The sequence below is a fragment of the Hemiscyllium ocellatum genome, chromosome 1 (genome assembly GCF_020745735.1).
Source record: "Hemiscyllium ocellatum isolate sHemOce1 chromosome 1, sHemOce1.pat.X.cur, whole genome shotgun sequence".
Taxonomy (NCBI): domain Eukaryota; kingdom Metazoa; phylum Chordata; class Chondrichthyes; order Orectolobiformes; family Hemiscylliidae; genus Hemiscyllium; species Hemiscyllium ocellatum.
Window position 1 is genome coordinate 9,990,014 of NC_083401.1, and position 26,289 is coordinate 10,016,302.

Below are 26,289 nucleotides of genomic sequence, written 5' to 3' on the forward strand. Positions count from 1 at the left end.
GTGGACGCTACCAGCCCCTAGACTGACAGGGGAAAAGCAAACACGGGAGGGAGTGCAGTCATCACCACCCACACCCCCCCCCACTGTTACTCTCGGACTTAACAAATGAATAGGTGTTGCACTGTACCTTAACATTATCGAGAACCACCAGTGGACCGTTCACAGCTGAGATGGTTCTGTAAGCTGCAGGGAAGGAACAGGAAGAGTTTAGATTGAGTTGTGGAGGGTGTGAAGGAGCAGTTTGGGAAGGTTAGCCACCCCGTCACACAATACCAGTTTAACATCCATTCACTGTGACATGCACAGCCACCATATCTGTAAAGGTCATGACCCGCCCAGCAAGGGGTTCCCAGTACAGGGCCTCTGGTACACACACATCTGGGAGGCACGCCGTCACCATCCGGCCCCGCCAGCAACTCTGACCCTTGCATTTCCCAACCTGCAGCGTTGAGCGCGGCTGGGCCATCCGACAGGACAGGGCCGTGAGCAAGGTGGGGGCTAAACAGGCGTTACTCACTGGGGCACACACCCGACTGAAGCACGGATCCGAGGTCAGCGATGGAGAATCAGTCCTCGCTCAAGGACAGAAGGTTCACCTCCTCTCTGAGTTAGTGCCTGGTGTGTTTACAACTCACTCAGAATCCACTACCCTCCAGCTGGATTGAGGGGGAGGGAGGGGGGCGGGTGCTGCGCTGCCAGAGGAGCTGTACTGAGGGAGTGCTGCACTGTCAGAGGAGCTATACTGAGGGAGTGCTGCACTGTCAGAGGAGCTGTACTGAGGGAGAGCCGCACTGTCAGAGGAGCTGTACTGTGGGAGTGCTGCACTGTCAGAGGAGATCTACTGAGGGAGTGCTGCACTGTCAGAGGGTCAGTACTGAGGGAATGCTGCACTGTCAGAGGAGCTGTACTGGGGGAGTGCCGCACTGTCAGAGTAGCTGTACTGGGAGAGTGCTGCACTGTCAGAGGGTCAGTACTGAGGGAGTGCTGCACTCTTCGGGGGTCAGTACTGAGTGAGTGCTGCACTGTCAGAGGGTCAGTACTGAGTGAGTGCTGCACTGTCAGAGGGTCAGTACTGAGGGAGTGCTGCACTGTCAGAGGGTCAGTACTGAGGGAGTGCTGCACTGCCGGAGGTGGTGTTCTGGGTGAATGCTGCACTGCCAGAGGAGCTGTACTGAGGGAGTGCTGCACTGTCAGAGGATCTGTACTGTGGAAGTTCTGCACTGCCAGAGGAGCTGTACTGGGGGAGTGCCACACTGTCAAAGGGTCAGTACAGAGGGAATCCTGCTCTGCCAGAGAAGTTGTACTGGGGGAGTGCCGCACTGTCAGAGGAGCTGTGACATTAAACTGATGCCTCCAGCCGCCCCCTCAAGTGTTCATGTAAGAGATCCACCCTGATGTCACTGCGCATAACATCCACAGTGTTCCCTCCCCAAATACACACCCTCAGCCCCCATCCCGAATAAAGGTTAACGAACTATTACCCTATTGCAGTTGTGGGATCTTGCTGTGTGTGCATTACAGGGATGGGGTGGGTCTGGGTGGGATGCTCTTCGGACCGTTATTGTGGACTCAATGGGCTGAATGGCCTGCTTCCCCATTCTAGGGATTCGATGATATTTACGGCTGAGTTTAGGAGGTTAGAGATTGACGAAGGAATCAAGGGTTCTGGAGTCCGGCAGGAAGCTGGGATCAGGATTGCAATCTTATATCATGATGCAACAGACTTGGTAAATGCAAAAATATCCTCCAGCTCCTTTTTCTGCCAGTCGCATTGTAATGTGTGCAGGGGTATACCCAGCAGCACGCAGGGTGCTATACAGGAGGTCTCCAATTTGCGAATGTCTGACTTACAAACACTTCTACTTAAGAACATGATCTAATCCAGGGGTTTAATTTTCAATATCCAAATAAGAACATTTCCTGTACTTATACAGTGTCCTGAATGGGGCACTAACTCACGTAGAAATTGACCTGTGAATGGAAACAGGAGGTGAACCCATTTGAACTTGGCGGGGGGCTTTCAATACAACGTACACATTTCTGTATCCAGTAATACAGGGTTGTGTTATTGTGTCAGAGTGCGTCTTCCAGTAACACAGAGTGTGCTACCATTACAACATAGAACAGTACAGCACAGGTGAGGCCCTTCAGCCCACCATGATGTGCTGACCATGACGCCAGATTAGAATAACCCCTGCCCTTGGTCCATATCCCTCTATTCCTTGTATATTCATGTGCTTATCTATCAGTCCGTTAAACGCCCCTATTGCATCTGCCTCTCCCACCCACCCCCCCCCCCCCCCCCCCCCCCCCCCCCCCCCACCCCCGGGCAACATGCTCCAGATTCCTATCACTCTCTGTGTAATAAATTTGCCCCTTACATCTCCTTTGAACTTTCGCCCTCTAACCTTAAATACATGCCCGCTAATATTAGCCATTTCAAAAAAAAATTCTGACCATCAACCCTATCTATGCATCTCACAATTTTATAGATTTCTATCAAGTCTCCCCTCAGCCCCCACCACTCAAGAGGAAACAGTTTTTTCTAGCCTCTCCCTTTAGCTCATACCCTCTAATCCAGGCAGCACCTTGGTAAACTTCCTCTGCACCCTTTCCAAAGCCTCCACATCCTTCCTGTGTTGTGGTGATCAGAAATGACCACAATACTCTAAGTCAAGATTAGAGTGGTGTTGGGAAAGCACAGCAGGTCAGGCAGCATCTGAGGAGCACGAGAATCGATGTTTCGGGCATAAGCCCTTCATCAGGAATATTCTAAGTCTGGCCTAATGAAAGTCTTATGTAATACATGGAGTGCTAGCCCTAGTAATGCAGTCTGTTATTAATGGCATGAAGTGCATTGCCAGGAATGCAAGGTCTGCTCTTATAGAATCTAACTGCTGGGTATGACATGGCCTATATTGCGTGTGGTCACATTTACGGGGTTAAAGCATATATATTGTATATATTATGTAGTAAAACCTGTTTGCTGTGTATAACACTATCTATTATGTAACACAGATGATGTTAACCATTACAAGACAGAATTGAAGCACAGAAATTGCTGACAGATGCTGCTGGTTCTGTATAGATATTTGTACTCCAGATGTTATCCTCCTGGTAGTGTTTATCCCACTCATGATCACAGTTTTCCAAACTGGCATACGTTCATACATTGAGAGAAGAGGCTCAGGGGCATTAGTGGGCAAAGAGCTGAGGGCAGTGAGGTGCATACTTGTGGATACTCGGGGTCAGGGCAAGGGCACTGCCTGTCTGGTTTGGCAGGAAGGGGTTACATTAAGCTGCCTGTTCCTAGCTGAATCAGTCACACACAGATTCACATTGACTTGATCAATCTTAGTGTGGTGCGTTCGTGTGTGTGTGTTTGTGTGTGTGTGTGTGTGTGTGTGTGTGTGTGTGTAGGGTTTGGAGGGCAACTTGTTGCAGGGGGTGGTGTTCCCATATATCTGCTGCCCTTGTTCTTCTGGATGGAAGTGGTCATGGGTTTGGAAGGTGCTGTCTGAGGATCTATGGTGAATTTCTGCAGGGCATCTTGTAGCTAGTTCACCCTGCTGCTCCTGAGTGTTGGTGGAGGTTGGTGGATGCGGTGTCAACTAAGCAGGCTGCTTCGTCCTGGATTGTGGAGTGTTGTATTAGTTCAGTGACTTTGCCACTCCTGGACATCCTTCCTTATAATGCTGTTTCTTCACTGGGTCAAATTCCTGGAATTCCCTCCCTCAGGGCATTGTGGGTCAACCCACAGCACATGGACTGCAGCGGTTCAAGAAGGCAGCTCACCCCCACCTTCTCATGGGTAATAAACAAATGGGCGACAAATGCTTTCTGAACCAGCGATGCTTACACCTCATAAATGAATAAAAAGTGGTTAGATATACCTCCTCTCCATCATGATCCCCTAACGTCTCACCCTGAATGGCCAGGATGAAAACACCAACATGTGAATATTTGGATATAATCTCTCTGTTCCTGGTGCTTCAGTGAAATTATCTAATTTCACGTAAAGCAAGGATCTCTTTGGCTGGCTGAGGTGTTCACTGCTCTTTGTGATTCGTTCAAAAGAATTAACCTGGGATTCTCGACCACGATATTGCCATTAACAGGAAATCTGAAACTTGGGAGTGTAATAAGCAGTGAGTGATGAATTTCCACATGAGTGGGTGAAATGCACGACTGATGCAAAGAACTACCAAAAAAAAAGCAGGCAGGAAGGGTGTGAGCTCAATTGGAGCTGTTTTAAGAAAAAAAAAGACAGCAGGAGTTGAGAGTATGTGTCCCAATTTTTGATGGAATAAGACACGAAAATAGTGAACTGAATATTGGGTTCCTGGGCTGTATAATGGGGGGTATAGAGGGTGATTACATTCTAATGCAGGGGTCATGATTAGGAAATTCGCAGAGGATACAAAACTGGATAGAAGCATCAGCTCATGCATTTGGGAAAAGTGGGCAGCTCATGTGGGAGGGATGCTCAGGACCTATCGGTCATTTTGTTCACTGTCTGTGTCCGACCTGCGTTCTCTAAAGCTTCTTAAGCAGCCTTCAGTTAAGCTGTGACTTTGCTGGCCTTAACCTTTGACTCAGTTCCCTCTGCCTCTTTTCGTGAAACACGCTGGAAGATTCCGGAGGGTCTTTATAAACTGGCCCGCTGTTGTTCAGTTGAGTAAGCAGGGTGATTCACTTTGTCTCTCAACGTTATCTCCTAATTCATCAGAATGGATCAATCGGAGATAATTGATTTAATTAAGCTGAGTCCCCACATTGTTTCCCCCCCACCTTCACCCTCCCCTCCCTCCCCCCACCGTGCCTCATTGGAGCTAAGGGACGGTGTCTGAATTACAAAGCCTTAAAGATGCAGCTTGTGCTGTCCATGTAACTCCCTCGGCCCTGGAGGAAGGCTGTCTCGTTTCTACTGTATTGGCTATATACAGTAGAAATAGCAAATAAAAACTACTCTTGAATCTTGAGATGGTCAGGCAGTTGGAAATAGTGGAGGAAGGTTGTGGAGCTGGAGGAGGTCACAGAGATCGGGAGGCGGTGAAGTCCTGGTGGGATTTAAGATGAGGGTCAGAACTTTGAATCTGAGGCACTGAGGGCCCAAGGGAGGACACTGAGGGCAGAGGCCATTGCCCTGGTGAAGGGAGCAGGCGCATGAGAAGGTAAACGTATCTGAGTTTGAAAAGAAGGAGGAGGCTAACACTCTGAAGGTTTGAGGAGGTTCTAGAGTGAAGTACGAGGGTGAGAGGGAGTCGGGGTTAGAGAGAGGTCAGGCCAGACGGAGGGGTTTTAGTGAGGACATCAGTGCAGTCATACTTCAGATCCACTGCACTAAGAGTTCGAGCCTCTCTGTAGAACTGACATTGCCAGTGCAATGCTGAGGGAGTGCTGCCCTGTCACAGTACCAGATTTCGGGTAATAGCCAGGCTCTATTTGCTGGGCACAAGGTGCAAATAATCCCTCAACAGCTGGTTTAAATGGATGGTTGGGGTGGGGTAGGGTTTTCCTCAGTATCTTAAAGAGATATCTCCTGGAGCCCTCTGCTGAACAATGTTATACACTGTGACTTGGAGGGGCCGGTGTTGGACTGGGGTGTACAAAGTTAAAAATTACACACCAGGTTATAGTCCAACAGGTTTCTTTGGAACCATTAGCTTTTGGAGCGCTGCTCCTTCATTAGGTGGTTACATGGTTATACACATGAAGGTTTATCACCCCAAACTAAACCACTCACACTGCTCAATATAACCCTCACCCCCATCTATGTCCCTCAATTCCTCCATTCCATATCCCTCTCCCAAAATCTGTGTCCCTCAATCCCTCCATTCCATATCCCCCAACCCAATCAGTGTCTCTCAATTCCTCCACTCCAAATCCCTCAACCCTGTCTGTGTGCCTCAATCCCTCCATTTCATATCCCTCACCCCAATCTCTGCCCCATAATCCCTCCATTCCTATATCCCTCACCCAATCTGTGTCCCTTAATTCCTCCACTCCATGTCCCTTAACCCTGTCTGTGTCCCTCAATACCTCCATCCCATATTCCTTAACACAACGCATGTCCTTCAATTCCTCATGCTGATGCAACACAGTAATAACATGAATGGTTTTCATCACTGACAGGCTGATGTCAATCCAAAGGGATGCTCTGTCTATCATACCAATGAGCAATGTGGTATGTGAATTTCAGTGCCAATGTGATGCCAGGTTTGTCAGTCGTGTGTCTCAAAGGCATCAAACTACATATCCATTCTCTGTTCCCAACAGTGAAAATACTTACCATACCCAATCAACCCGCACTTGTATAACCCGTAACACAATATCAACATTAAATGTGATTCAGCAATTGAACAGCATTTGACGAATAATCCTGAGTATGTGAGGAATTATGCTGACACATAATTCCAGGCTATCAGCTGGTTGGCAGTTTGATGCCCTTGTTTCTACTGGAAGCTACATTCATTCCATATCCCTCAACCCAATTGGTGTCTCTCAATTCCTCCATTTCATATGGAGGGTTTGAGGGACATGGACAACGCTGTTTACAAAGAGCCTATGTACACATGGCAACTGTTTAATGATAAAATAGGTGTCGTTCATAGGTAATGCCCAGAACAGTCAGAAATAAAATCCCTGGTTTAAAATTTAAGCAAAGTCAGGCAGTAAACTGTCAGGCAGTATTAATGGATGTATTCTCCATGGCAACATCTCTCCCAATTAGACTCCACTGGCCAACCATCAGACCATGAGAAATAGGAACAGGAGGAGGCCATTCGGCTCCTTGAGCCTGCTCTGCCATTCACTTAGATCGTGGCTGATCCAACATTTTTCAAGTCTTATTTCTTGCCCTTTTCCTATGACCATTGATTCCCCGACTGATCGAGAATCTCTCTCAGCCTCAACTATACACAAGGACCCTGCCCCCCACAGCTCCCTCTGTGGTAGAGTTCCAAAGACTCACAACCCTCCGAGAGAGGAAATTCCTCCTCATCTCAGCCTTAAATTGGTGCCCCTTTATTCTGAGACTGTGCCCTCTGGTCCTAGACTCTCCCTCTCAGCATTGACTCTGTCAAGCCCCTCAAGGGTTTAATATATTTCAATGAGATCACGTCTCATACTTCTGAACTCCAGTGAGTAGAGTCCAAACCTGTTTAGTCTTGGCTCATAAGACAGTCCCTCCATACCAGGGATCATCCTAATGAGTTTTCTCTGAACTGCTTCCAAGTAAATGACATATTTCCTTAAATAAGGGGATTTAAACTGCTCACGGTACCCCAGATGTGCAACCTCGTACAGTTACAGTAAGACTTCTCTACTCTCATTCTCCAACCCCATTGTTTCTGGATCAGTGGTGCTGGAAGAGCACAGCAGTTCAGGCAGCATCCGAGGAGCAGGAAAATCGACGTTTCGGGCAAAAGCCCTTCATCATTCCAACCCCGTTGAAACAAGGACCCACATTCCATAAGCCTTTCTGAATACCTGCTGGATCAATGTGCTAACTGTCTGTGTTTCATGAACAAATCCCCCCAACTCCCTATGTGTTGCAGCTCTCTGCAGTGTCTCTCCATTTAAATAATATTCTGCCCTTGTGTGCTCCCTTACAAAAGGATCAATTTCACGTTTTTCCACTCCATTTGCTAACTTTTTGCCCACCTACCGAACCTAACAATATCTCTCTGTAAACTTTTGTATCCCTCTCACTATCTGCCTTTCCAGTTATTTTTGTGTCGTTAGCTCTACTCACTTCCTTCCACGAGTCATTAATGTATGTTATGAACCGTTGCACTCCCAGCAATGATCCCTGTGGAACCCCACTGGTCACAGGATGTCAACCCTTTATACCCACTTGCTATTTCCTGCCCATGAGCCAATTCTCCACTTCCAACATTGTCGGCCCCTACCGCGTAACATTTTTGCGAGGTATCTTATCAAATAATTGAGTACAGGAGTTGGGAGGTCCTGTTGCAGCTGTACAGGACATTGGTTAGGCCACTATTGGAATACTGTGTGCAATTCTGGTCTCCTTCCTATCGGAAAGATGTTATGAAACTTGAAAGGGTTCAGAAAAGATTTACAAGGATGTTGCCAGGGTTGGAGGATCTGAGCTACAGGGAGAGGCTGAATAGGCTGGGGCTATTTTCCCTGGAGTGTTGGAGGCTGAGGGGTGACCTTATAGAGGTTTACAAAATCATGAGGGGCATGGATAGGGTAAACAGACAAAGTCTTTCCCCTGGGGTCGGGGAGTCCAGAACTAAAGGGCATAGGTTTAGGGTGAGAGGGGCAAGATATAAAAGAGACCTAAGGGGCAACTTTTTCACGCAGAGGGTGGTACGTGTATGGAATGAGCTGCCAGAGGAAGTGGTGGAGGCTGGTGCAATTACAACATTTAAAAGGCATCTGGGTGGGTATATGAATAGGAAGGGTTTGGAGGGATATGGGTTGGGGCAGGCAGATGGGATTAGATTGGGTTGGGATATCTGGTTGGCAAGAATGGGTTGGACCGAAGGGTCTGTATACCTCTATGATTCTATAAATACCTTCTGGAGGTCTGAATACAACACAACTGCTGGCTCCCCTTGACCCACTCTGGTTAACCTTTCCTCATAAAAACTCTAATCAATCAGTCAGACACAATTCCCTTTCCTGAACCCATGCTGACTCTGCTTGATCAGATTCCGATTTTCCAAAAGTGCTGTTATTCCTTCTTTAATAATTGATTCCAACATGTTTCCAGCAGTAGATGTCAGGCTGATCGGCCTGTAGTCACCCACTTCTCGCCTCCCTGCCTTTTAGAACAGGAATGCCACATTGACAGCTTTCCAATCCCTCTCCCTTGGACTGGTATTCCTGTGAGATGTCCTGATGAGTGTAAGATGAAAAACTTTGACAAAACATGCTCATTTTCATCAATTTTGCATTCTCGCAAACTACGAAAACATACCAAATGGAAGGAGGCCGTCTACGTGCAAATTGCATCGAGTTTCTATTCATATCATTGCAAATTTTGTTTTCAAGTATTTAGTCAATGCCTTTTTATCAATGTTTCCATATAATCTGCTCCCACTGCCCCTTCAGGCATTGTGTTCCAGGTCAGAACTCACTGGGTAAAACAGTTCCCCAACTGGCTTCTTTACTAATTGACTTAAATACAAACCTACCTTTAATGTTTTGCAAGAGGTGAGGTGGCTATCATTACAAATAGAAAACAGGACAAAGGGGTTAAAAATAGGGCAGTAAGGCACCAGGAATTGGGATATAGATCACAGTGCAGCAGGGAAAATAGGGCACTGTCAAACTGACAGCTGTCCATGTGACCACAGGGTACATCAGGATAATTAGCTCTGTGTTTAAAATGGTTTCTCTGCTTACTAGTATTCTGGACTGACCTCCAGTTCTCCCTCAGATATTAAATAAATTGGAGTATTTGGTGGTACAAGGTCCTACAGGGGGAAGTGCGAATGGAGTGTGCAGATATTTGTCCTTGTCTCACTCCATCTTCCATTCCCTCAGTCCCTGCACTGTCCTGAGGATCAGTCGTTCAAGTGGTTACACATTGACACCAATGGCTGACTGCACTCACATTTATACACACACACACACACACACAGACACACAGACACACACACACACAAACATACACACAAACATACACACACACACACTCACACAAACATACACACACACAAACACACAGACACACACACAGAGACACAGACACACACACAAACATACACACACACACTCACACAAACATACACACACAAACATACACACACACGCACAAACACACAGACACACACACAGAGACACAGACACACACACACACAGACACACACACAGGTACAAACAGACAGACACACATACAGACACACATACAAACACACACACACAAACATACACACACAAACATACACACACACACAAACATACACACACACGCACACAAACACACACAAACACACAGACACACACACAGAGACACAGACACACACACACAGACACACACACAGGTACAGACAGACAGACACACATACAGACACACACACGCAAACACACACACACACGCACACAAACACACACAAACACACAGACACACACACAGAGACACAGACACACACACACAGACACACACACAGGTACAGACAGACAGACACACATACAGACACACACACGCAAACACACAGACACACACACAGACACACACAAACACACTGACACACACACACATGCACACACACAGACACACACACAGAGACACAGACACACACACACAGGTACAGACAGACAGACACACATACAGACACACACACGCAAACACACAGACACACACACAGACACACACAAACACACTGACACACACACACATGCACACACACAGACACACACACAGAGACACAGACACACACACACACAGACACACACACAGGTACAGACAGACAGACACGCACATGCACACACAGATGCACACACAGACACACGCACAGGCAGACAGACACACACACTCACAGACACATACACATACACAGACACACACACACAGACACACGCACAGACAGACACACACACAGACACATACACAGACACACACACAGACAGACACATATGCACAGACGCAGACACACAGACAGACACACAGACAGTCACACACACACAGACCTACACACACAGACACAGATGTAGACACACACACAGACACACAGACAGACACACAGAGACACAGACACAGACGCAGACACACACACAGACAGACAGACACACACACAGACACACATATATAGACACAGACACATGCACACACAGACACACACACACAGACACACGCACACAGACACACACAGACGCAGACACACACACAAGCACACACACAGACTCAGATACACACACAGAAACACACATACAGACACACACACACAGACATACACACACACTAAGACACACAGACACATGCAAACATTCACACAGACACATACACACTCACAAAGATACACACGCACACATACTCACACAGACACACACAAGCACACTCACACAGACACACACTCTCACACACAAACGCACACACACACTCACAAAGACAGATATCCTGGCACGTACTCACACAGACACACACAAGCACACTCACACACATACACACACATACAGACATACTCACAAAGGCAGACACACATAAATACACATTCTCTCTCTCACACAGACACACGCATACACAAACACAAAGTCACATACTCAGACACATATTCACACAGACACACACACAAACTGATACACACACAGTCTGACACACAGACAGACACACAGAGTCACAGACAGACACATACAGAAACACACAGCCACATGTGCACACAATCTGACACAGACACACGCAGATACATACAGTCTAACAGGCAGACACATATACAGTACCACACAGACACACACACATGCAGATGCACGTACAAACATGCATTTTCTCTCACATGTAGAAATACACTCAAACACACATACATATGCATATTCACACAAACACTTACTCAGACACACACACACCAAAACTTAAAAATCACACAACACCAGGTTATAGTCCAACAGGTTTAATTGGAAGCACTAGCTTTCGGAGCGACGCTCCTTCATCAGGTGGTTGTGGAGACACTAAGATTGTAAGACACAGAATTAATAGCAAAAGTTTACAGTGTGATGTAACTGAAATTAAAAGGTTTCAGAAAAGATTTACAAGGATGTTGCCAGGGTTGGAGGATTTGAGCTACAGGGAGAGGCTGAACAGGCTGGGGCTGTTTTCCCTGGAGCGTCAGAGGTTGGGGAGTGACATTACAGAGGTTTATAAAATTATGAGGGGCATGAATAGGATCAATATACCAAGACTTTTCTCTGGGATGTGGGAGTCCAGATCTAGAGGGCATAGGTTTAGGGTGAGAGGTGAAAGATATAAAAGAGACCTGAAGGGCAACATTTTCACGCAGAGGGTGGTACGTGTATGGAATGAGCTGCCAGAGGAAGTGGTGGAGACTGGTACAATTGCAATATTTAAGAGGCATTTGGATGGGTATATGAATAGGGAGGGTTTGGAGGGATATGGGCCGGGTGCTGGCAGGTGGGACTGGATTGGGTTGGGATATCTGGTCGGCATGGACCGAAAGGTCTGTTTCCGTGCGGTACATCTCTATGACTCTATGAGACACACTCACAAAGAGACACACACAGACGCACACTCACACATTTACACACACAGACGCATTCACACACAGACATACTCACAAGGACAGACACACACAGAAGGTCAGGCAACATCTAAGGAGCAGGAAATTCGAAATTTCGAGCATAAGCTCTTCATTAGCAATGTGAGGGGGAGGGCAAGGGGTCTGAGAGATAAATGGGAGGGGGTGGGGCTGGGGGGAAGGTAGGTGTGAATGCGATAGGTGGATGAAAGTTGGGGTGATAGGTCAGAGACGAGGGTGGAGCAGATAACTGGGAAGGAAGATGGACGGATGGGACAGGTCAAGAGAGTGGTGCCTAGTTGGAAGGTTGGGACTGGGATAAGGTGGGAGGAGGGGAAATGGGGAAACTGGTGAATCCACATTGATCCATGTGATTGGAGGCTCCCAAGGCAGAAGGTGAGGCGTTCTTACTCCAGGTGTTGGGTGGCGAGAACTTGGCAGTGGAGGAGACCCAGGACTTGCATGTCCTTGGGGAAGGGGGAGGGGGAGTTGAAGTGGTCGGCCACAGGGCGGTGGGGTTGTTTAGTGCCTGTGTCCCTGAGATGTTCATGGAAATGTTCCGCAAGTTGGGTTCCAGGGTACAGATGTTTCAGACGTAATGCTGAGAGGACCGAAGAGAGGTGGGGGCATGCATTATTGACAAGGGAGCCATCTTTGCAGCAATGAGGGATGAGGTCCAAGAAGGGTCTTCAAAATAGGCCACCTGGGTGGAGCGCAGAAATAATAAAGGGGCAGATAATTTGCTGGGATTACAGTACAGATCTCCCAACAGTCAGAGAGAGAAAGGGAGGAGGAAATCTGTAGGCAAATCCAGTAAGAAAGCTATGGGAGATATAGGGTCATAGGTGTGGAGGATTTGAACTTCGCTAACATTAACTCGGATCACCTTGGTTTGAAAGGGTTAGACAAGGTGGAAGTTTTTAAAATGCATCCAAGAGAGTTTTTGCGCCAGTCTGTAGATAGTCCGCCTAGAGATGGGGCAGTGTTAGACCTTACCCTAGCGAATGAAGCTGGACAGGTGGTTGATGTATCAGTGGGTGGCCTTGGGAATAAGTTTCAAAGTTTTAAATTATTGAAAGGGATAAAGATAGTGCAGAAGGTAAGGGTCTAAACTGGGGGAAAGCCAATTTCAACATCATTAAACAGAATCTGACAAACATAGACTGGGAGCAGCTATTTCCAGATAAGTCTACTTTTGGACATTAGGAATAGTTTAAAGGTAGTATAGTGAGAGTTCAAGGCCAGCATGTTCCTCCAAGAGTGAAAGGCAAGGGCAGCAAGTCCAGGGAACTCGAGCTGTTAAAGGATATTATGAGTTTGATAAAGAAAATGAAGGGAGCATATGTCAGGTATAGGACATTAAAAACAGGGGAAGTCCTTCAGAAATATAGAGAGTGTAGGTGTTGCTTAAAATAAATTAGAAGGGCAAAGAGGAGCCATTAAATATCTTTGGCAAATAAGATTAAGGAAAACCCCAAGGCTTTTGGTAAGTAAATAAAGAATAAGAGGATGACCAGGGAAAGAGTGAGACCTTCTAAACACCTAGGGGGAAATCTGTGCATGGAGCTAGAGAATGTGGGTGAGGTCTTACATAAATACTTCTCATCTGTACTCACAAAGGAGAAAGACAATTGGAGCCAGGGATTTCATTTGGGATGGTGAGGTTCTGGAAGACCTTAAGATTAATAAGGAGCAGTTATTAGATGTTTTCGAGGGCACAAAGGTGCGTAAATCTCCACAGCCAGGCTGCTATGGGAGGCAAAGGCAGAGATTGCTAGGCCCCTGGCAGAGATATTTAATACTTCACTGACCACAAGTGAAGTGCCAGATAACTGGAGGAAAGCAAATATGCTTCCTTTATTCAAGAAGGGCAGCAGGAATAAGCCAGGTAATTACAAATCTGTTAGTCTGATGTAAGTGGTTGGGAATTTCTTGGAAACATTTCTGAGGGGCAGGATTAATCAGTACTTGGAAAGGCAAGGATTCATCAGGATGGTCAACACAGATTTGTTAGAAGGAGATCCTGTGTAATTTGATTGAGTTTTTTGAGTTTTTTGAAAAGGTGACTAGGTATATTCATGAGGGTAGTGCAGTTGATGTGGTGTATATGTGGTTTCAGTAAAGCCTTTGACAAGGTCCCACATGGAAGGCTCATCCAAAAGATAAAAGCTAATGGGATCCAAGGCAAGTTGGCAAAATGGGCTTGCAGATCGGAGGCCTGTGACCAACAGTGTACCAAAGGGACTGGTACTGGGATCATTACTGTTTATGTGCATTAATAACTTAGATGTCAATGTCGAAGGTATAATTAGTAAGTTTGCAGATGACATGAAAATTGGTGATGTTGTTCATAGTGAGAAGGATAGTTTCAGGCTGCAATCTGACACTGATCAGTTGGTAAATTGTGCAGAGGAATGGCATTTGGAATTTAATCCTGATAAGCGAGAAGTAATGCATTTTGAGAGGCCTAACAAGGGAAGGATATACAACAATGAATGTAGAGAGGACTAGGGACTACTGAGGAACAAAGGGGCATGATGTACAAGTCCATAGATCCCTGTAGATGTCAGCACAGGTACACAGGGCGGTGAAGAAGACATACAAGATGCTTGCCTTCATTAGCTGGGGGCATAGAACGTGGGAGCCATGTTACAACTTTATAAAACATTGGTTAGGTCCCAGATGAAACACTGTCTGCAGTTCTGATCGCCACACTATCAAAAAGATGTGATTGCACTGGTGAGGATACAAAGGAGATTCACCAGGATGTTACACAGAATGAAAAGTCTCAGTGATGAGGAGAGACTGGATAGACTGGGTTTATTTTCCCTGGAGCAAAGGAGGCTGAGAGGAAATATGATTGAGGGATACAAAATTATAAGAGACATAGATAGAGTAGATCATAAGAATCCATTCCACTTGCCAGATGCATTTAAGTTTAAGATGAGGAGTAAATGGTTTAGAGGAGATCGGAGAAAGAGCCTTTTTTTTTCTCTCAGAGGGTGGGAGAATTATGTGAAGTACTGCCTGACAGGATGGTGGAGACAGATTCTCCTACAACATTTCAGAAGCATCTGGATGAGCTCTTAACATTGTAAGATTCCTAATGAAGGGCTGCTGCCTGAAACATCGATTCTCCTGCTCCTCGATGCTGCCTGACGTGCTGTGCTTTTCCAGTGCCACTCTAATCTAGCCTCTAATCTCCAGCATCTGCAGTCCTCACTTTCGCCCATTGTAACATTGGACCACTTAAATGAATGAGTGTAATTTGGTGGCTGTTACTCAGCTGAGAAATGGTGGATGATGGGCTTGTTTCTGTGCTAACTCTATGACTCACACACATATAAACACATGCATACATTCACTAAGAGACAATTATACACACATATACAGACACTCTTATGCAGGCATGAACATAGTAACACACACACACACGCAGAGATATACAGACTTACAGTCACAAACTGACACACTCACACTGACATACATACGTACAAACACATACTGAAAGACACACGAGCAATGACTCATGCACACCCACAAGTCTTGTGATTAATATTCTTGATTGGTCACCTATTCTAACTCTGACAGCCTCAGTGAGCAACAAGACAAAGTATTATTATACAGTTCATTCAACACAGATTGACAGTGCGGAGAAGGTGAGGACTGCAGATGCCGGAGATCAGAGTCAAAGGGTGTGTTGCTGGGAAAGTACAGCAGGACAGACAGCATCCGAGGAGCAGGAAAATTGATGTTTCAAAATTCCTGATGAAGGGCTAATGCCCGAAAAATTGATTCTGCCGCATTGTAACACACTCCCAGCTCCCTGTCACCCTGTAACACACTCCCAGCTCCCTGTCACACTGTAACATATTCCCATCTCCCTGTCACACTGTAACTCACTCCGAGCTCCCTGTTACAATATAACACACTCACAGCTTCCTGTCACACTGTAACACTCTCCCAGCTCCCTGTCACACTGCAACATACTCCCAGCTCCCTGTTACACTGTAACACTCTCCCAGCTCCCTGTTACATTGTAACACTCTCCCAGCTCCCTGTTACATTGTAACACTCTCCCAGCTCCCTGTTACACTGTAACACACTCCCAGCTCCCTGTTACACTGTAACACATTCCCAGCTCCCTGTTACACTGTAACACTCTCCCAGCTCCCTGTCACACTGTAACACTCTCCCAGCTCCCTGTTACATTGTAACACTCTCCCAGCTCCCTGTTACACTGTAACACACTCCCAGCTCCCTGTTACACTGTAACACATTCCCAGCTCCCTGTTACACTGTAACACTCTCCCAGCTCCCTGTCACACTGTAACACTCTCCCAGCTCCCTGCCACACTGTAACACACTCCCAGCTTCCTGTCACACTGTAACACTCTCCCAGCTACCTGTCACACTGTAACACATTCCCAGCTCCCTGTTACACTGTAACACTCTCCCAGCTCCCTGTCACACTGTAACACTCTCCCAGCTCCCTGCCACACTGTAACACACTCCCAGCTTCCTGTCACACTGTAACACTCTCCCAGCTCCCTGTCACACTGTAACACACTCCCAGCTACCTGTCACACTGTAACGCATTCCCACCTCCCTGTTACACTGTAACACACTCCCAGCTACCTGTCACACTGTAACACACTCCCAGCTCCCTATTACACTGTGACACACTCCCAGCTCCCTGTCACACTGTAACACATTCCCATCTCCCTGTCACACTGCAACACACTCCCAGCTCCCTGTCACACTGCAACATACTCCCAGCTCCCTGTTACATTGTAACACTCTCCCAGCTCCCTGTTAAACTGTGACACACTCCCAGCTCCCTGTCACACTGTAACACATTCCCAGCTCCCTGTTACACTGTAACACTCTCCCAGCTCCCTGTCACACTGTAACACTCTCCCAGCTCCCTGCCACACTGTAACACACTCCCAGCTTCCTGTCACACTGTAACACTCTCCCAGCTCCCTGTCACACTGTAACACACTCCCAGCTACCTGTCACACTGTAACGCATTCCCACCTCCCTGTTACACTGTAACACTCTCCCCGCTCTCTGTCACCCTGTAACACACTCCCAGCTCCCTGTCACACTGTAACACATTCCCATCTCCCTGTTACACTGTAACACACTCCCAGCTCCCTGTCACACCGTAACACACTCCCATCTCCCTGTCACACTGTAACACACTCCCAGCTCCCTGTTACACTGTGACACACTCCCAGCTCCCTGTCACACTGTAACACACTCCCAGCTCCCTGTTACACTGTGACACACTCTCAGCTCTCTGCCACACTGTAACACACTCCCAGCTCCCTGTCACACTGTAACTCACTCCCAGCTCCCTGTCACACTGTAACACACTCCCAGCTCCCTGTTACACTGTAACACACTCCCAGCTCCCTGTTACACTGTAACACTCTCTCAGCTCCCTGTTACACTGTAACACACTCCCAGCTCCCTGTCACACTGTAACTCACTCCCAGCTCCCTGTCACACTGTAACACACTCCCAGTTCCCTGTCACACTGTAACACACTCCCCGCTCTCTGTCACCCTGTAACACACTCCCAGCTCCCTGTCACACTGTAACACATTCCCATCTCCCTGTTACACAGTAACACACTCCCAGCTCCCTGTCACACCGTAACACACTCCCATCTCCCTGTCACACTGTAACACACTCCCAGCTCCCTGTTACACTGTGACACACTCCCAGCTCCCTGTCACACTGTAACACACTCCCAGCTCCCTGTTACACTGTGACACACTCTCAGCTCTCTGCCACACTGTAACACACTCCCAGCTCCCTGTCACACTGTGACACACTCCCAGCTCCCTGTCACACTGTAACACATTCCCACCTCCCTGTTACACTGTAACACACTCCCAGCTCCCTGCCACACTGTAACACATTCCCACCTCCCTGCCACACTGTAACACTCTCCCCGCTCTCTGTCACGCTGTAACACACTCCCAGCTCCCTGTTACACTGTAACACACTCCAAGCTCCCTGTTACACTGTAACACACTCCCAGCTCCCTGTCGCACCGTAACACACTCCCATCTCCCTGTCACACTGTAACACACTCCCAGCTCCCTGTTACACTGTGACACACTCCCAGTCCCCTGTCACACTGTAACACACTCCCAGCTCCCTGTTACACTGTGACACACTCCCAGTTCCCTGTCACACTGTTGCACACTCTCAGCTCTCTGCCACACTGTAACTCACTCCCAGCTCCCTGTCACACTGTAACTCACTCCCAGCTCCCTGTCACTCTGTAACACACACCCAGGTCCCTGTCACACTGGAACACACTCCCAGCTCCCTGTCACACTGTAACACACTCCTAGGTCCCTGTCACACTGTAACACACTCCCAGCTCCCTGTCACACTGGAACACACTCCCAGCTCCCTGTCACACTGTAACACACTTCCAGCTCTCTGTTACCCAGCAACATACTCCCAACACCTAGTCACCCTGTACACACTCCCAGCTCCCTGTCACACTGTAACTCACTCCCAGCTCCCTGTCACACTGTAACACACTCACAGCTCCCTGTCACACTGTAACACATTCCCAGCTCCCTGTCACACTGTAACACTCTCCCAGCACCCTGTTACACTGTAACACTCTCTCAGCTCCCTGTTACACTGTAACACACTCCCAGCTCCCTGTCACACTGTAACACTCTCCCAGCTTCCTGTCACACTGTAACACACTCCCAGTTCCCTGTCACACTGTAACACTCTCCCCGCTCTCTGTCACCCTGTAACACACTCCCAGCTCCCTGTCACACTGTAACACATTCCCATCTCCCTGTTACACTGTAACACACTCCCAGCTCCCTGTCACACCGTAACACACTCCCATCTCCCTGTCACACTGTAACACACTCCCAGCTCCCTGTTACACTGTGACACACTCCCAGCTCCATGTCACACTGTAACACACTCCCAGCTCCCTATTACACTGTGACACACTCCCAGCTCCCTGTCACACTGTAACACATTCCCATCTCCCTGTCACACTGCAACACACTCCCAGCTCCCTGTCACACTGCAACATACTCCCAGCTCCCTGTTACATTGTAACACTCTCCCAGCTCCCTGTTAAACTGTGACACACTCCCAGCTCCCTGTCACACTGTAACACTCTCCCAGCTCCCTGTCACACTGTAACACTCTCCCAGCTCCCTGCCACACTGTAACACACTCCCAGCTCCCTGTTACACTGTAACACACTCCCAGCTCCCTGTCACACTGTAACACTCTCCCAGCTCCCTGTCACACTGTAACACTCTCCCAGCTCCCTGCCACACTGTAACACACTCCCAGCTCCCTGTCACACTGTAACACATTCCCAGCTCCCTGTTACACTGTAACACTCTCCCAGCTCCCTGTCACACTGTAACACTCTCCCAGCTCCCTGTCACACTGTAACACTCTCCCAGCTCCCTGCCACACTGTAACACACTCCCAGCTTCCTGTCACACTGTAACACTCTCCCAGCTCCCTGTCACACTGTAACACACTCCCAGCTACCTGTCACACTGTAACGCATTCCCACCTCCCTGTTACACTGTAACACTCTCCCCGCTCTCTGTCACCCTGTAACACACTCCCAGCTCCCTGTCACACTGTAACACATTCCCATCTCCCTGTTACACTGTAACACACTCCCAGCTCCCTGTCACACCGTAACACACTCCCATCTCCCTGTCACACTGTAACACACTCCCAGCTCCCTGTTACACTGTGACACACTCCCAGCTCCCTGTCACACTGTAACACACTCCCAGCTCCCTGTTACACTGTGACACACTCTCAGCTCTCTGCCACACTGTAACACACTCCCAGCTCCCTGTCACACTGTAACTCACTCCCAGCTCCCTGTCACACTGTAACTCACTCCCAGCTCCCTGTTACACTGTAACACACTCCCAGCTCCCTGTTACACTGTAACACTCTCTCAGCTCCCTGTTACACTGTAACACACTCCCAGCTCCCTGTCACACTGTAACTCACTCCCAGCTCCCTGTCACACTGTAACACACTCCCAGTTCCCTGTCACACTGTAACACTCTCCCCGCTCTCTGTCACCCTGTAACACACTCCCAGCTCCCTGTCACACTGTAACACATTCCCATCTCCCTGTTACACTGTGACACACTCCCAGCTCCCTGTCACACTGTGACACACTCTCAGCTCTCTGCCACACTGTAACACACTCCCAGCTCCCTGTCACACTGTAACACACTCCCAGCTCCCTGTTACACTGTGACACACTCCCAGCTCCCTGTCACACTGTAACACACTCCCAGCTCCCTGTTACACTGTGACACACTCTCAGCTCTCTGCCACACTGTAACACACTCCCAGCTCCCTGTCACACTGTAACTCACTCCCAGCTCCCTGTCACACTGTAACACACTCCCAGCTCCCTGTTACACTGTAACACACTCCCAGCTCCCTGTTACACTGTAACACTCTCTCAGCTCCCTGTTACACTGTAACACACTCCCAGCTCCCTGTCACACTGTAACTCACTCCCAGCTCCCTGTCACACTGTAACACACTCCCAGTTCCCTGTCACACTGTAACACACTCCCCGCTCTCTGTCACCCTGTAACACACTCCCAGCTCCCTGTCACACTGTAACACATTCCCATCTCCCTGTTACACTGTAACACACTCCCAGCTCCCTGTCACACCGTAACACACTCCCATCTCCCTGTCACACTGTAACACACTCCCAGCTCCCTGTTACACTGTGACACACTCCCAGCTCCCTGTCACACTGTAACACACTCCCAGCTCCCTGTTACACTGTGACACACTCTCAGCTCTCTGCCACACTGTAACACACTCCCAGCTCCCTGTCACACTGTGACACACTCCCAGCTCCCTGTCACACTGTAACACATTCCCACCTCCCTGTTACACTGTAACACACTCCCAGCTCCCTGCCACACTGTAACACATTCCCACCTCCCTGCCACACTGTAACACTCTCCCCGCTCTCTGTCACGCTGTAACACACTCCCAGCTCCCTGTTACACTGTAACACACTCCAAGCTCCCTGTTACACTGTAACACACTCCCAGCTCCCTGTCGCACCGTAACACACTCCCATCTCCCTGTCACACTGTAACACACTCCCAGCTCCCTGTTACACTGTGACACACTCCCAGTCCCCTGTCACACTGTAACACACTCCCAGCTCCCTGTTACACTGTGACACACTCCCAGTTCCCTGTCACACTGTTGCACACTCTCAGCTCTCTGCCACACTGTAACTCACTCCCAGCTCCCTGTCACACTGTAACTCACTCCCAGCTCCCTGTCACTCTGTAACACACACCCAGGTCCCTGTCACACTGGAACACACTCCCAGCTCCCTGTCACACTGTAACACACTCCTAGGTCCCTGTCACACTGTAACACACTCCCAGCTCCCTGTCACACTGGAACACACTCCCAGCTCCCTGTCACACTGTAACACACTTCCAGCTCTCTGTTACCCAGCAACATACTCCCAACACCTAGTCACCCTGTACACACTCCCAGCTCCCTGTCACACTGTAACTCACTCCCAGCTCCCTGTCACACTGTAACACACTCACAGCTCCCTGTCACACTGTAACACATTCCCAGCTCCCTGTCACACTGTAACACTCTCCCAGCACCCTGTTACACTGTAACACTCTCTCAGCTCCCTGTTACACTGTAACACACTCCCAGCTCCCTGTCACACTGTAACACTCTCCCAGCTTCCTGTCACACTGTAACACACTCCCAGTTCCCTGTCACACTGTAACACTCTCCCCGCTCTCTGTCACCCTGTAACACACTCCCAGCTCCCTGTCACACTGTAACACATTCCCATCTCCCTGTTACACTGTAACACACTCCCAGCTCCCTGTCACACCGTAACACACTCCCATCTCCCTGTCACACTGTAACACACTCCCAGCTCCCTGTTACACTGTGACACACTCCCAGCTCCATGTCACACTGTAACACACTCCCAGCTCCCTATTACACTGTGACACACTCCCAGCTCCCTGTCACACTGTAACACATTCCCATCTCCCTGTCACACTGCAACACACTCCCAGCTCCCTGTCACACTGCAACATACTCCCAGCTCCCTGTTACATTGTAACACTCTCCCAGCTCCCTGTTAAACTGTGACACACTCCCAGCTCCCTGTCACACTGTAACACATTCCCAGCTCCCTGTTACACTGTAACACTCTCCCAGCTCCCTGTCACACTGTAACACTCTCCCAGCTCCCTGTCACACTGTAACACTCTCCCAGCTCCCTGCCACACTGTAACACACTCCCAGCTTCCTGTCACACTGTAACACTCTCCCAGCTCCCTGTCACACTGTAACACACTCCCAGCTACCTGTCACACTGTAACGCATTCCCACCTCCCTGTTACACTGTAACACTCTCCCCGCTCTCTGTCACCCTGTAACACACTCCCAGCTCCCTGTCACACTGTAACACATTCCCATCTCCCTGTTACACTGTAACACACTCCCAGCTCCCTGTCACACCGTAACACACTCCCATCTCCCTGTCACACTGTAACACACTCCCAGCTCCCTGTTACACTGTGACACACTCCCAGCTCCCTGTCACACTGTAACACACTCCCAGCTCCCTGTTACACTGTGACACACTCTCAGCTCTCTGCCACACTGTAACACACTCCCAGCTCCCTGTCACACTGTAACTCACTCCCAGCTCCCTGTCACACTGTAACTCACTCCCAGCTCCCTGTTACACTGTAACACACTCCCAGCTCCCTGTTACACTGTAACACTCTCTCAGCTCCCTGTTACACTGTAACACACTCCCAGCTCCCTGTCACACTGTAACTCACTCCCAGCTCCCTGTCACACTGTAACACACTCCCAGTTCCCTGTCACACTGTAACACTCTCCCCGCTCTCTGTCACCCTGTAACACACTCCCAGCTCCCTGTCACACTGTAACACATTCCCATCTCCCTGTTACACTGTAACACACTCCCAGCTCCCTGTCACACCGTAACACACTCCCATCTCCCTGTCACACTGTAACACACTCCCAGCTCCCTGTTACACTGTGACACACTCCCAGCTCCCTGTCACACTGTAACACACTCCCAGCTCCCTGTTACACTGTGACACACTCTCAGCTCTCTGCCACACTGTAACACACTCCCAGCTCCCTGTCACACTGTGACACACTCCCAGCTCCCTGTCACACTGTAACACACTCACAGCTCCCTGTTACACTGTAACACACTCCCAGCTCCCTGTTACACTGTAACACACTCACAGCTCCCTGTTACACTGTAACACTCTCTCAGCTCCCTGTTACACTGTAACACACTCCCAGCTCCCTGCCACACTGTAACACATTCCCACCTCCCTGTTACACTGTAACACACTCCCAGCTCCCTGCCACACTGTAACACTCTCTCAGCTCCCTGTTACACTGTAACACACTCCCAGCTCCCTGCCACACTGTAACACATTCCCACCTCCCTGTTACACTGTAACACACTCCCAGCTCCCTGCCACACTGTAACACATTCCCACCTCCCTGCCACACTGTAACACTCTCCCCGCTCTCTGTCACGCTGTAACACACTCCCAGCTCCCTGTTACACTGTAACACACTCCAAGCTCCCTGTTACACTGTAACACACTCCCAGCTCCCTGTCGCACCGTAACACACTCCCATCTCCCTGTCACACTGTAACACACTCCCAGCTCCCTGTTACACTGTGACACACTCCCAGTCCCCTGTCACACTGTAACACACTCCCAGCTCCCTGTTACACTGTGACACACTCCCAGTTCCCTGTCACACTGTTGCACACTCTCAGCTCTCTGCCACACTGTAACTCACTCCCAGCTCCCTGTCACACTGTAACTCACTCCCAGCTCCCTGTCACTCTGTAACACACACCCAGGTCCCTGTCACACTGGAACACACTCCCAGCTCCCTGTCACACTGTAACACACTCCTAGGTCCCTGTCACACTGTAACACACTCCCAGCTCCCTGTCACACTGGAACACACTCCCAGCTCCCTGTCACACTGTAACACACTTCCAGCTCTCTGTTACCCAGCAACATACTCCCAACACCTAGTCACCCTGTACACACTCCCAGCTCCCTGTCACACTGTAACACACTCCCAGCTCCCTGTTACACTGTAACACTCACCTAGCTTCCAGTCACTCTGTAACACACACCCAGCTCCTTGTCAATCTGTAACACACTCCCAGCTCCCTGTTACACTGTAACACTCTCTCAGCTCCCTGTTACACTGTAACACACTCCCAGCTCCCTGCCACACTGTAACACATTCCCACCTCCCTGTTACACTGTAACACACTCCCAGCTCCCTGCCACACTGTAACACTCTCAGCTCCCTGTTACACTGTAACACACTCCCAGCTCCCTGTCACACTGTAACACACTCCCAGCTCCCTGTCACACTGTAACACATTCCCACCTCCCTGTCACACTGTAACTCACTCCCAGCTCCCTGTCACACTGTAACACATTCCCACCTCCCTGTTACACTGTAACACACTCCCAGCTCCCTGCCACACTGTAACACATTCCCAGCTCCCTGTCACACTGTAACACACTCCCAGCTCCCTGTCACACTGTAACTCACTCCCAGCTCCCTGTTACACTGTAACACACTCCCAGCTCCCTGTCACACTGTAACACTCTCCCAGCTCCCTGCCACACTGTAACACTCTCCCCGCTCTCTGTCACGCTGTAACACACTCCCAGCTCCCTGTTACACTGTAACACACTCCAAGCTCCCTGTTACACTGTAACACACTCCCAGCTCCCTGTTACACTGTGACACACTCCCAGCTCCATGTCACACTGTAACACACTCCCAGCTCCCTATTACACTGTGACACACTCCCAGCTCCCTGTCACACTGTAACACATTCCCATCTCCCTGTCACACTGCAACACACTCCCAGCTCCCTGTCACACTGCAACATACTCCCAGCTCCCTGTTACATTGTAACACTCTCCCAGCTCCCTGTTAAACTGTGACACACTCCCAGCTCCCTGTCACACTGTAACACATTCCCAGCTCCCTGTTACACTGTAACACTCTCCCAGCTCCCTGTCACACTGTAACACTCTCCCAGCTCCCTGTCACACTGTAACACTCTCCCAGCTCCCTGCCACACTGTAACACACTCCCAGCTTCCTGTCACACTGTAACACTCTCCCAGCTCCCTGTCACACTGTAACACACTCCCAGCTACCTGTCACACTGTAACGCATTCCCACCTCCCTGTTACACTGTAACACTCTCCCCGCTCTCTGTCACCCTGTAACACACTCCCAGCTCCCTGTCACACTGTAACACATTCCCATCTCCCTGTTACACTGTAACACACTCCCAGCTCCCTGTCACACCGTAACACACTCCCATCTCCCTGTCACACTGTAACACACTCCCAGCTCCCTGTTACACTGTGACACACTCCCAGCTCCCTGTCACACTGTAACACACTCCCAGCTCCCTGTTACACTGTGACACACTCTCAGCTCTCTGCCACACTGTAACACACTCCCAGCTCCCTGTCACACTGTAACTCACTCCCAGCTCCCTGTCACACTGTAACTCACTCCCAGCTCCCTGTTACACTGTAACACACTCCCAGCTCCCTGTTACACTGTAACACTCTCTCAGCTCCCTGTTACACTGTAACACACTCCCAGCTCCCTGTCACACTGTAACTCACTCCCAGCTCCCTGTCACACTGTAACACACTCCCAGTTCCCTGTCACACTGTAACACTCTCCCCGCTCTCTGTCACCCTGTAACACACTCCCAGCTCCCTGTCACACTGTAACACATTCCCATCTCCCTGTTACACTGTAACACACTCCCAGCTCCCTGTCACACCGTAACACACTCCCATCTCCCTGTCACACTGTAACACACTCCCAGCTCCCTGTTACACTGTGACACACTCCCAGCTCCCTGTCAC

The 26,289-nt window shown here is 49.1% G+C and overlaps 2 protein-coding genes across 3 annotated transcripts in view; both read right to left on the bottom strand.

The window, feature by feature from the left end:
* The window catches only part of LOC132822324 (V-type proton ATPase subunit B-like), a 97,213-nt gene that overhangs the window by 67,877 nt on the left and 3,047 nt on the right, over positions 1 to 26,289 (bottom strand). For both annotated transcript variants that reach the window (XM_060835694.1, XM_060835601.1), the window contains exon 2: positions 128 to 183. In XM_060835694.1, coding sequence (XP_060691677.1) covers positions 128 to 183 — 56 coding nt within the window. The remainder of the gene's footprint in view (positions 1 to 127; positions 184 to 26,289) is intronic.
* On the bottom strand, positions 9,720 to 10,328 carry LOC132817556 (keratin-associated protein 5-1-like; the record flags this gene model as incomplete). Its single annotated transcript, XM_060828062.1, has 1 exon — positions 9,720 to 10,328. A coding segment is annotated over one exon (609 nt), but the record flags the coding sequence as incomplete, so codon positions are not given.